Here is a 12,996-nt window from a genome sequence, read left to right as displayed (position 1 = left end):
TATATTACTTGTGGCATTCATGGCACCCGATTCCGCCAAACGGCAAATAGACTGCATTAGGAAAAAAGGCGGTTATGTGGCTTACCACGGCTGTCCTTCAGAAAAAACACAAGTTAAATCCTTTGGAAGTGATAAACGAATAGTTGGCTTGTGGTCATCCAACGTCGTTTATTATACTTCACCCCGTTGTTTGTCTGACTCGGGTAACCGTCATTTCTAAACCAATTCTAGTCAACCTAGAGTAGAGCGAAACCAAATCCAAATCTAAGCATTAGCCTAAGACGGCTTAATACCCAAGGCGTATTAAGTCCATTAGCAAAACCGCCAAAAATCATGTCCAAGGTCCACGACCTAACGACATATCATATTATTTGACATTTGAAAGATGTATGTGTGGAAACCTGATTGTTGCCTATGTGGGGGAGGGGAATCTTAACCGTGTTCTATTTTATAGGTATGGATCGATTTCCTAAATTTGACATGGTAGTGGAAGCTCCAGTTTTGCTCAAGATGTGGTATAACAACCTCAATACGTTTCACAAAAGAGACCTCAACAAATATGTAGGGGCCTTAACAGAACTCATCAACATGGTTGGATGGCCCGAACTTATTGAAGTCCTCACAGGCTATTGGGACAACGAGAAAATGGTGTTCCGATTTGGAACCATGGAAATCACCCCGACAATTGAGGAAATTCGGGACGAAATAGACACAGTCGGTGCAGGGCTTGAAAGAAGAGTGAGAAAGCAGGAAAACATCTTAATCCCTAACAAGCCTACTCTCGAGGATATCGTGAATTGGTTTGGATTAAGAAAAGATTACGCTTTTTGGGCCGAAGGTTCTAGCATTGCTTTTATGGATCTTTATGTTAGATTCGGGAACGCAAGCTTCTATGCGAATTACAACCAAGAGTTCAGGGTCACTTACAGAGAATGGGACGGGATCAGACCTTTGGCATTCACCGTCGCACTATTGGGCACCATGGTTTTCCCACACGGCCCGAGCCTCAGTATCAACACCCGGGTAATAATGCTTGCACACACTCTCTTCCACGGGCATCTGAACCAAGGGCAAATAAAGTATTATCCTATTGCACCTGTCATCCTTTCCGACATGTACCGTGCTTTAGGGAAATGCAAGGAGGGGCATCGTTACTTTCAGGGTTGCAACCTTCTTCTTCAATGGTGGATAATGAGTCACTTGGTGAAAAGACACGGAACTCAAGAACTCCATACCCTCGATGAGCACAACGCTCTTAAGATTTTGAATGACATGTTGTTCTGGGCAGACTTGGAAAAAAGAAGAACTAGAGAAAGATGGGCTCAAATTTTCTCTGAGTTGAGAGAAGAGAACATACAATGGATGTTCGACCGTTTTATCTCGAAAGATGTCATAGTACGGGGCGACAGACAACTTGTGCTTCCTCTGCCAGGTATTCGAGGTATTCGCCCATATGCACCCATTCGGGTCTTGAGACAGTTCGGAAGAAGACAGACTACACCTCCAGAAGCATACTACCGTATCTATGTGTTCGACATCGGGGATGATAGAGTGCCTGAGGCTTCAGAGATGCTGAGAGAATGGAAAAGAGCAGTGCGAATGAACAAGGACATTATTGCCATAGATCGATTTAATGCGGGGTACGATGAAACTTATAAAGCTTGGTTGAAGCGTAATATACAGGGTATCTCCTTCTCGGTTCCGAACATTTACCGCAGTGTAGAGGACAAAGAGTCCAAAGCTTTGATAGAACTAAGAGAGGTAAGAAGAGAAGCCCAGGAAATGCATGAGGAATTTCTCCGAAAGCAACAAGAGGATAAGTACGCCCTCGATAGCGTGACTCAAGAATTAGAAAGCTTGAAAAGCGATTTGGGAGAGCTTAACTTGTGGATTAGAGATAAGAAAAGCGGAATATGTCTCGAAGACTGGGAAGAGAAAGGCCGCCGGAGCGAAGGATACTTGCTAATGATTCAATATAGGCTTCAATATCTCATGGCACAGAACAAGAGGAGCAGATCAGAGGCGGGGCCATCGGGAACATCTTAGCAGATTTCGCCCCTGCGTGGGTTTTTCTATATGTACTTATTGTTATTTGCCCCTGCGTGGGCTTGCCTTTCTCGTATTTTGGTACTCTTTTCAAACGACCCCTGTGCGGGCCTTTCCTTTGTGATTTTCGTTTATTCCCTACTTTCCTTGCTTATTTTCGCTTCTTGAACATCATTTTATATGCAAAATTTGCTTTGGGGTAACAAAATGGTTCAATTCTGCACATACATCTTTCAAATACGCTAGGCCTACCCTTGGCACAAAAGGGTCCCCTACTTGTTTAGGATGCGCGATATATGCTTGTGTGCTTTAACTGTTTATATGATATTGTTGCTTTGAATGAGGACACCATTAACCCACTCCCTTTCAAAAAATTTCCAAAAAAGTCCTACAATGTCCAAATACAAGTCACTACCAAAATGTACGACCAAAATTCCATGAGTCTCGAGTTTCTCAGCCAGAAATAAATCCCAATACCAAATCCTAAAATATTACTCTATCATCTCAGGAAAGGTGAAATTGCTGCTAAGATGGAAAAAGGCAAGGGTATCGACATAGAGCTAACCGAAGAGGATCTGATGACGAAATTGCAGCGGCTCAGACGAGAGATCCAAGAAACCAGAGAAAAAAAATAGAAGTGGAGTTTGCCACTGCAATCGCACGAACAGCAAATGCGGCACTAGACGTGGAATTGGCAGCAAAGATGACAAAATGTGCTGTTATAGATGGAGAGACAGTTGTTGTGCGAAAGAAGCGAGATGCCCTCAAAGAGATAACCGTGAGGCTTCAAAAACTACATGGAAAATACCCTTTCTTCAACCAAGAGGCCACCAACAGTGGTCCTAAAGGCACTGGACCTGAATCTGTTGAAGAGGAACTTGAGGAGGAAATTGTCTATAGACCTCCTGTCAAGGGACGGTGGAAAGAAGAGAATGAGGAAACCACCCCCGAAGCATATGAGTTTACCCCCCGTGGCTAATACGGCAATCAGAATAAGAGGTTTCGATGAAGGCACCATCTATCTTTTAGGAGTTTTATCATCTGTTTTTCACTTTCCCTGTAATCACCAGAAATGAATGAATGAAAATGAAAATTTCCTTAGTATTCGAACTACGTTGGGCCTGAATTCTCCTTAGGAGATACGTAGGCAGCCTTTCAAGGCCCGGCCCCTATCTTTTTCAAATTTTCTTTTCCCTTTTATTCTACAAGGAAACATTGAGTTCAGATCAACAGATGATAGAAGATGCAGCAAGAAGACCTTAGCTCAACGCAATTTAGCCTTTCTGAGTCACTAGCCCCAAAATAAAACGAGCAAATTCCTGCTTGTTCAAAAAATCAGTCCCCATTACTCGTGGGTTAACGTGCCCTCAAACGAAGCAACTTCTATGTGTTTACCTGCTTTCTATGTGATATCTTGCATTATTCATCCGGAACTAATACTAACAGATTTGCCTTTGAGTTGTTTTTCTCTACAGGTAGTTAGAACTGATCTGTGTTGATACACTGGCCGATCATCCTTATTTTACCAGATCAAAAGGGTCTACAGATTCCTTTCCCAGCCAAAGTTCCCAAAGAGGAAAAACAGCCATGAGTGATAACAACGAAGAACCTGGCCTTACTGATGTCGTGGTGGCTCAGCCAGCCCTTGCAGATCAGAATGAACTGATCCTGCAGTTGATGCAACAAATTGCTGACATGAGAGTCGAGATGCAGAGAAGACATGATTTGCCTCCTCCAATTTTTGCTGTCAACACTCAACCAGACAGAAGGCCTCCAGTTCAAATTCCCCCTCCTAACGTGGAACAAGCTCAGAACCCACCTTCAAGTCCTGCTCGCAATCCCTCTATCATTGACCTTACCACCCAAAACCCCCATTACGCCTCAGCCTCTTACCAAACACCATCCCCTCCTCAAGATACCAACCACCAAGCACCACTCCCTTTCCCCAATGCAAACCACCAAACTGGCCTACCTCCTCAAAGCCAAAATATTAACCACCCGCACACTTCCCTCCATTACCAAAATCAACATACCAACCCCCAGACTTTCCCTCAAAATTACCAAGCCACTCAAAATGCCCAAAGTCCATCCATTGCTCCACCCCTACCTCAGAAAGCTACTTTCCAAATACCCGTCCACAACGAGCATGACGCCCATGGTTCGGAGCTCGACCACTATGAGGAGAGGGAGAAAGAGTGGAGGTCAAAGGAAGAGACCGCCAAGATAGATATGAAGGAGGAAATCAGAAAAGCCATGAAAGAGTTGAACTGCATTCCTGAGGTCGCCGGTTTGAGTTACGAAGACCTGTGTATTATCCAAATTTGGACCTCCCGGAAGGGTTCAAGGTGCCAAAATTCGACATTTTCGGAGGAACGGGGAACCCCTTAGCACACCTGAGGGCCTACTGTGACCAACTCGTGGGAGTTGGGAGAGACGAAGCTTTGTTAATGCGGCTTTTTAGCCGAAGTCTGAGCGGAGAGGCTCTAGAATGGTTTACGTCTCATGAGATGAAACAGTGGTCTAGCTGGAACGCTTTGGCTAAGGATTTCGTCAAACGATTCGCCTACAATGTAGAGATCGTTCCTGATCGTTACTCCTTGGAGAAGATGAAGCAGAAGCCGACCGAAAGCTACAGAGAATTCGCATATAGATGGCGAAAGGAGGCAGCTAGAGTTAGACCTCCTATGTCAGAAAAAGAAATTGTCGAAGTGTTTGTGCGGGTGCAGGAGCCTGAATATTACGACAGAATCATGTTGCTCGTTGGAGCAAAATTTGCTGAGATAGTCAAGGTAGGTGAGACTATCGAGGACGGATTGAGAACCGGGAAGATTGCCCGTGTAGCTGCCTCGCCCGGATCTTCGGGCTTGTTGAAGAAGAAAAGAGAGGACGTGTCCTCTATCTCTTATGAGGGGAAGAAGACCCCAAGAAAACTATCATCATCCCAAGGTCGTTCTCGACCTTCACAGAGTTCATACCCGGCTTGTTATGCACAAGCCGATTACCAGAATACCCCTCCCCCCAGTTACCAAAACGCCCCTCTTCCCAGCTATCAAAATGCTCCCCCTCATAACTACCAAACTCCCACCACTATCTACCAAACTCCCCCGCCAGTTTACCAGACTCCACCTCATCACTACCGAAATGCCACCCCCAACTGTGCCAACGTCCAGACAAATTACCAAACGCCTCCCCCAATGTACCAAACCCCAGCTCCACTTTACCAAAATACCCCCTCGAACTACCAAGCTCCACAACCAATCTACCAAACCAACTCATATCCCAGACATCAAGCTCCCCGTCCGAATGCTCTAAATTATCATCAAATGCCTCCTCCTCAACAAGGCAATTATGATCCCCCCCGTCCTAGATTTGAGAAGAAGCCTGCTAGAAATTTCACTCCACTTGTTGAAAGCCGAACAAAGCTGTTCGAGCGATTAACTACGGCAGGATATATTCATCCAGTGGGTCCCAAGCCGGTTGACACTAGCTCAAAGTTTTACAGATCTGATCAGAGGTGCGCGTATCACTCCAACAGTGTTGGACATGATACTGAGGACTGTATCAACCTGAAGCATAAGATCCAAGACTTGATTGACCAGAATGTGGTCTCTCTTCAGACAATTGCGCCCAATGTCAATAGTAATCCTTTGCCAAATCATGGAGGCGCCACTATCAATATGATAGAGACAGATGATGATTGGTGCGTGACGAAGGCAATAGTTCCGATTGCTCCTGATGAACTAGAAAGGGTTTAGCTTCATTGAGCATTAGAGAGAAGAAAGAGTTTGTGATTCTGACACCCGAGAAGGCTGTTGCCTTGGTGCCAAGAGAAACTCTTACTCGACCAAAATTTGTGATTGAAACGGCTGTTNAGGCAATAGTTCCGATTGCTCCTGACAAATTGGAAAAGGCTGTAGCTTCGTTGAGAGTTAGGGAAAAGAAAGAGTTTGTGATTCTGACACCCGAGAAGGCTGTTGCCTTGGTGCCGCGAGAAACTCTTACCCGACCAAAATTTGTGATTGAAACGGCTGTTACTCAAGGCATGACCAGATCTGGTAGGTGCTACACACCGGAAGAATTGGCCTTAGGAGGGCAGAAAAAGGATCAGACTAAAAGACCGATTAGTGAAGCCGAAGCCGAGGAGTTCTGGAGAAAGATGCAGCCGAAAGATTATTCAATTGTGAAGCATTTGGAGAAGACACCAGCTCAGATTTCTGTATGGGCTTTGTTGATGAGCTCACAACTGCATAGGCAAGTGTTGATGAAGGCTTTGGATGATACTTATGTGCCTGTGGGTACTAACAGCGATAATTTAGCAGCCATGATAAACCAGGTCATCCGAGGACACCGAATCAGTTTCTGTGACGAATAGCTACCCTTTGAAGGGAGGATGCACAACAAAGCTCTGCACGTCACCTGTATGTGTCGAGACAAGATAATTAATCGCGTCTTGGTCGATGATGGATCCGGTCTTAATATTTGCCCACTTTCGACTCTGAGGCAGCTGAAATTCGACTTGGGAAAGCTTCACCAGAACCAAGTCAATGTGAGGGCCTTTGATGGAGTGCAAAGAGACACATTGGGTGCAGTAAACTTAGATATTGAGGTGGGTCCTGCAGATTTTAATGTGGAGTTCCAGGTGTTGGATATCAACACCAGTTACAACTTGCTTCTGGGAAGACCGTTTATTCATATGGCCGGGGCTGTGCCTTCTACCCTTCACCAACTAATGAAGTTTGTTTGGAAAGACAAAGAATTGGTCATTTATGGTGAAGGCAGTCATTCCAACGGGTACGCACCGATCGTTGATGATGTCTCTCGAGGTTGTGATTTCTACGCGGTGGAGCTGGTAAATGCCACCGGTGATAACTTGGCTCCACAGCCTCCTATGCCTGTCGTGTACAAGATGATTGCTATTGTTATGCTCCAGAATGGTTTAGAACCAGGTTTCGGATTGGGGAAGCATTTCCAAGGAATCGTCGAGCCTATCCAAATTCCTGCCAAAGGAGCAAAGTTTGGTTTGGGATATGTCCCAACAGATGACGAAGCAGAGACGAAGAACAAGAATGTTGATCAAGCATTGACCAGGCCAATTCCTCATCTGTACCAGTCATTCCCGGTGCGAGGATATGTCAATGATGATGGTATCGGGGAAGGAATCTGTGGCCTTTTTGAGGAGATTGATGCGGTCATTGAGGAAGAGGCTGGGACATCAAGCATCCGTGACGCAGAACCTGAGGAGCGATTGCAGAACTGGACCTCCACACCACTCCTGATTTCCCGCTCATCTGGGTAGAAAAGACATGTGCCTTTGTTTGTCTTAAAATCGGTGGTAGTCCGGAAGAGGCCCGAGACCCACCCTTTATGCAATTTTATTTGTTTGAAGTTTTTAAATTCCCTTGTGATGTTTCAGAAGGCAAAATGGCCCTCAGCCATGGCCAAAGTTTGTGCTTGTCTTTCAATTTAAATAAAAAGCCTCTTTTATCAAATTTGTTTGTTTGCTTATCTGTTTATATTTTACTTTTCTAACTTTGTTTGTTTATGATTTCAGTAATTTTAATTTAAAACCTGCCAATGTCATGTCATGTCATGAACCGAGTGAACAAAATGAGGCAGGTGACGATGAATGTGAGGAACATGAAGAAGAAAATGAGGTCCCTGAACATATCGCTGAAGAGTTTCGACAATTTGAAAATCAACATAAGCCAAATTTGGAAGAAACCGAAACTGTGAATCTCGAAGATGATGAATGTGTTAAAGAAGTAAGAATCAGTGTCCATTTGACGGAAGCTCAAAGAAGAGACCTGGTTCGCTTGCTTAGGGAGTACATTGATGTATTTGCCTGGTCTTATAAAGACATGCCAGGGCTGAGCACAAATATGGTGTCCCATAAGTTGCCGATCAATCCAGATTTCAGTCCAGTAAAACAAAAGACTCGGAAGTTTAAGCCTGAGTTGAGTTTGAAGATCAAAGAGGAGATTACAAAGCAGATCGAGTCCCAAGTAGTGGAAGTGACGCAGTATCCAACTTGGTTAGCTAATGTTGTTCCGGTTGCCAAGAAAGACGGAAAAATAAGAATTTGTGTCGATTACAGAGATCTCAACAAAGCAAGCCCGAAGGATAATTTTCCGTTGCCAAACATTCACATTCTCATTGATAATTGTGCTAAGCATGAGATGCAATCGTTTGTGGATTGTTATGCGGGTTATCACCAGATCCTGATGGATGAAGAAGATGCAGAAAAGACAGCTTTCATTACGCCTTGGGGTGTATATCATTATCGGGTGATGCCTTTTGGTCTCAAGAATGCCGGTGCTACTTATATGAGGGCCATGACAACCATTTTTCATGATATGATTCACAAGGAGATCGAGGTGTATGTAGATGATGTCATAATCAAGTCCCGCGAGAGTCCGGATCACTTGACTCACTTGAGGAAATTTTTTGATCGTTTACGCCGATACAATTTGAAATTAAATCCCGCCAAATGTGCTTTTGGAGTGCCAGCTGGCAAGTTGTTGGGATTTATAGTCAGCAGGAGGGGCATTGAGCTTGACCCTTCCAAGATCAAGGCGATCCAAGAATTACCCCCTCCAAAGACCAAGAAAGAGGTGATGAGTTTTTTGGGAAGGTTGAACTACATCAGTCGGTTCATAGCTCAATCCACTGTGGTGTGTGAGCCTATCTTTAAGTTATTGAAAAAAGATGCCTCGACCAAGTGGACCGGAGAATGTCAAACGGCTTTTGATGCTATCAAGAACTATTTGTCCAATCCACCGGTGTTGGTCCCTCCGCGAGAAGGGAGTCCGTTATTGTTATATTTGTCTGTCTCAGATAATGCATTGGGATGCGTGCTTGGTCAACATGACGAAACTGGGAAGAAAGAGCGAGCCATTTATTACTTGAGCAAAAAGTTCACTCCATATGAGGCTCGTTACACTCTTTTGGAGAGAACATGTTGTGCTTTGACCTGGATTGCTCAGAAATTAAGACATTACTTGTCTTCTTATACCACATACCTTATTTCCAGGATGGACCCGTTGAAGTATATTTTCCAGAAAGCAATGCCGACCGGGAAGTTGGCTAAATGGCAAATGCTTTTGAGTGAGTTTGACATTGTGTATGTGACTCAAAAGGCGATAAAGGCGCAAGCCTTGGCTGATCATCTTGCAGAGAATCCAGTTGATGAAGAGTATGAACCGCTCAAGACTTATTTTCCCGATGAGGAAGTTTCGTTTGTTGGTGAGGATATTTCTGAAGCGTACCCGGGTTGGAGAGTGTTCTTTGATGGAGCGGCGAATCATCAAGGGAAAGGAATTGGAGCGGTCTTAGTGTCAGAAACCGGTCAGCACTATCCTATGGCGGCTAAACTCCGATTTGAATGCACGAACAACATGGCTGAGTATGAAGCTTGTATCCTCGGCCTGAAGATGGCGATTGATATGAATGTTCACGAGTTGCTGGTTATTGGAGATTCAGATTTGCTGATTCATCAGGTTCAAGGGGAATGGGCCGTGAAAAACCCAAAGATCACACCGTATGTGCGGTATATACAGAAGTTGTGCAAGAGATTTCGCAAGATTGAGTTCAGACACACTCCCAGGACACAGAATGAGTTGGCAGATGCTCTTGCCACCATCGCGTCAATGATTAAGCATCCAGATACAAGTTATATTGATCCAGTGGATATAGAGGTAAAAGAACAACCTGTTCATTGTTCACACGTCGAAGAGGAACCAGATGGTTTGCCTTGGTATTTTGACATCAAGAAGTATTTAGAGGACGGAACTTATCCCGAGAATGCAACGTTCAACCAGAAAAAGTCGATACGTCGTATGGCTCTCAATTTCTTTGCAAGTGGGGAAATCCTTTATAGGAGAACTCCAGATTTAGGTCTTCTCAGATGCGTGGATGCTAGTGAAGCTGCAAAGCTTCTTGAACAGATACATGCCGGAGTTTGTGGTACTCACATGAATGGGCTCACTTTGGCAAGGAAGATCCTTCGAGCCGGCTATTTTTGGATGACTATGGAACATGATTGTTGCAAGTTTGTGCAGAAATGTCATAAATGTCAAGTGCATGGTGATTTGATTCGAGTGCCGCCTCACGAACTTAATGCCATGAGTTCACCTTGGCCATTTGTAGCTTGGGGCATGGATGTCATTGGTCCAATAGAGCCAGCCGCCTCTAACGGACACAGATTCATTTTGGTTGCTATTGACTACTTCACCAAGTGGGTGGAAGCAGCTTCGTACAAGTCGGTGACCAAGAAAGTTGTAGCTGATTTTGTTCGCAACAATTTGATATGTAGGTTTGGAGTACCAGAATCCATCATTACCGATAATGGAGCGAATCTCAACAGTCACTTGATGAGAGAAATATGTGAACAATTCAAGATTACCCACCGAAACTCAACCGCCTATCGTCCCCAAATGAATGGAGCCGTAGAAGCTGCCAACAAGAACATAAAGAAGATTTTGAGGAAAATGATTGATAATCGCAGAGGTTGGCATGAGATGTTGCCATATGCTTTGCTGGGTTACAGAACAACTGTCAGAACATCAGTTGGAGCTACTCCATATTTGCTAGTATATGGATCAGAAGCAGTTATACCTGCAGAAGTTGAGATACCTTCATTGAGAATCATCCAAGAAGCTGAATTGAGTGATGCTGATTGGGTTCGCAAGCGGATTGATCAGTTAACACTGATTGATGAGAAGAGAATGGTTGTTGTTTGTCATGGACAACTGTATCGACAGAGAATGATTCGCGCTTTCCATAAAAAAGTAAGAGCCAGAATGTTTGAAGTTGGTCAGTTGGTTCTCAAACGCATTTTCCCTCATCAGGATGAGTACAAAGGGAAATTTGCACCAAATTGGCAAGGACCCTACATGGTTCGTAAAGTGTTGTCCGGAGGTGCCTTAGTCCTGTCGGAGATGGATGGCACCGAATGGCCGAAACCAATAAACTCAGATGCAGTCAAGAGATACTATGTGTGAAATTTTAGTTTGTATTTCTGCCATTTCTTTGTAATCGTTCCATTTGCTTGTAATTTCTTTGTTTAGAATCTATCCATATGTAATGAACTACGTCTGACCTGAATTCTCAAATATGAGATACGTAGGCGGCCTATGTCGGCTTCGGTCACCCATTTATCCCCTTTAAATATTTCTTTGTAATGAACTACGTCTGACCTGAATTCTCAACGATGAGATACGTAGGCGGCCTATGTCGGCCTCGGTCACCCCTTTATCCCTTTTTAGTATTTCCTTTAGTATTTGAACTACGTTCGACCTGAATTCTCAAGAATGAGATACGTAGGCGGAAAGATCTCTCCAACAAAGCCAAGATTGAAGTTACTTTGAGATTCGTAACTGGGACAAAATTTTTGAGAAAATCTCAAAAATTTCGTGATTTGCTCGCCAACGGTTAAGGATAAGCCAAGACAGTTAACTGGGACAGAAATTTTGAGGATGGCCTCAAAATTTCAACAGGCTCATCGGCAGTTTGGAACAGCTTTGAATACTTCTCAACAGGCAATCAGATAGATCCCAAAACATCAACTCCAAATGACGTTCACTAAGCTTGACGTGACATGACACTTGGCAGTGACCTTTTTCAAATACTACTTTTGAGAATCTATTTTCCTTGAAACTCTTCTCCATGTTTTAATTATTTTTGCATAAAAATGTTTTGTCTTATCTATCAAGAAGCGGGAGATCGGAGAAATCAATCGGAGATTACAAAATAAGGAGCAGACAATCGAAGAGATCGACACAGATCAGTTCATTTTTAAAACTAACAATTTTTCTGTGGATGCAGGTCTATAGGTTTGCCTCAAGATCGGCATATTCTTCCATTCAATGAATATGGAGAAGTTAAAAGGCGAAGAGCTCCCCAAATTGACAACTTTTCTGTGGATGCAGGAAATATTTCATGCTTCTTATACCAAGAATTGGGAATATGAGTTGCATTAATTTATTCAAATTTTTTAGCAAGACAAGGTTCATAACGAACATGCAATTATGCTCGAAGATGGGACAAATGAAAACCTTGAAGAGAGAAATATTATTATTTTCCAGCAACTAAAGATACCTGGAAGATATTTATCTGCATTATATTATCATATATGATAATATTCTTACCCTGAAGGTTATTTGTATTGTATTGTAGAATGAGACGATACCACTACCTGGAGAGTCATTTATATCGTATTATCAAATGAGATGATACCACTACTCCGAGGGTCATTTTTATTTATATTGTCGATTGAGACGATATCACCACCCGGAGAGTCATTTATATCGTATTGTCAAATGAGATGATACCACTACTCCGAGGGTCATTTTTATTTATATTGTCAATTGAGACGATACCGCCGTCCCGGAAGATACCCAGAAGATCACTTATGTTGCTCGGCGGAGCATTATCTTCATTCGGTACCAGGGAGGCATCAAGGAAAAGAAGTCATGCATCGCAAGAAAGAGATTCATGCATTGCAAGAGAAAGATTCATGCATCGCGGGAGAAGGAATTCATGCATCGCGGAAAAGAAGTCATGCATCGCGGCAAAGAGATTTATGCATCATAAGAGGAGAAGTCATACATAGCAAGAAAATAGATTGATGTATTACAAGAGAAGAAAAGAGAAAAATCATGCATTGCAAGAGAAAGAAGTCATGCATCGCAGGAAGAAGAGACCATGCATAACAAGAGGAAATCCATGCATAGCAAGAGAAAAGTCATGCATCGCAAGAAGAAGAAACCATGCATAACAAGAGGAAATCCATGCATAGCAAGAGAAAAGTCATGCATCGCAAGAAGAAGAAACCATGCATAACAAGTGAAGGATTTATGCATCGCGAAAAAGAGAACCATGCATAGCAAGAGAAGATTCATGCATCGCGGGAAAAGTCATGCATTGCAAGATAAAGAAGTCATGCATCGCGGG

At 43.4% G+C, this 12,996-nt stretch overlaps 2 protein-coding genes across 2 annotated transcripts in view; both read left to right on the top strand.

Annotated features, from left to right (window-relative positions):
- The window catches only part of LOC125873377 (vacuolar protein sorting-associated protein 27), a 1,193,133-nt gene that overhangs the window by 1,133,814 nt on the left and 46,323 nt on the right, over window positions 1–12,996 (top strand). The gene's annotated exons all lie outside the window — the stretch shown is intronic.
- LOC125873746 (uncharacterized) lies at window positions 457–2,046 on the top strand. The gene has a single exon (XM_049554610.1). It carries the CDS (start codon window positions 457–459, stop codon window positions 2,044–2,046), a length of 1,590 nt encoding a protein of 529 aa, XP_049410567.1.

The sequence above is a fragment of the Solanum stenotomum genome, chromosome 8 (assembly GCF_019186545.1).
Source record: "Solanum stenotomum isolate F172 chromosome 8, ASM1918654v1, whole genome shotgun sequence".
NCBI classification, from domain to species: domain Eukaryota; kingdom Viridiplantae; phylum Streptophyta; class Magnoliopsida; order Solanales; family Solanaceae; genus Solanum; species Solanum stenotomum.
The sequence above is the reverse complement of the archived record's forward strand: the minus strand, read 5'-3'. Positions and strand labels throughout refer to the sequence as shown.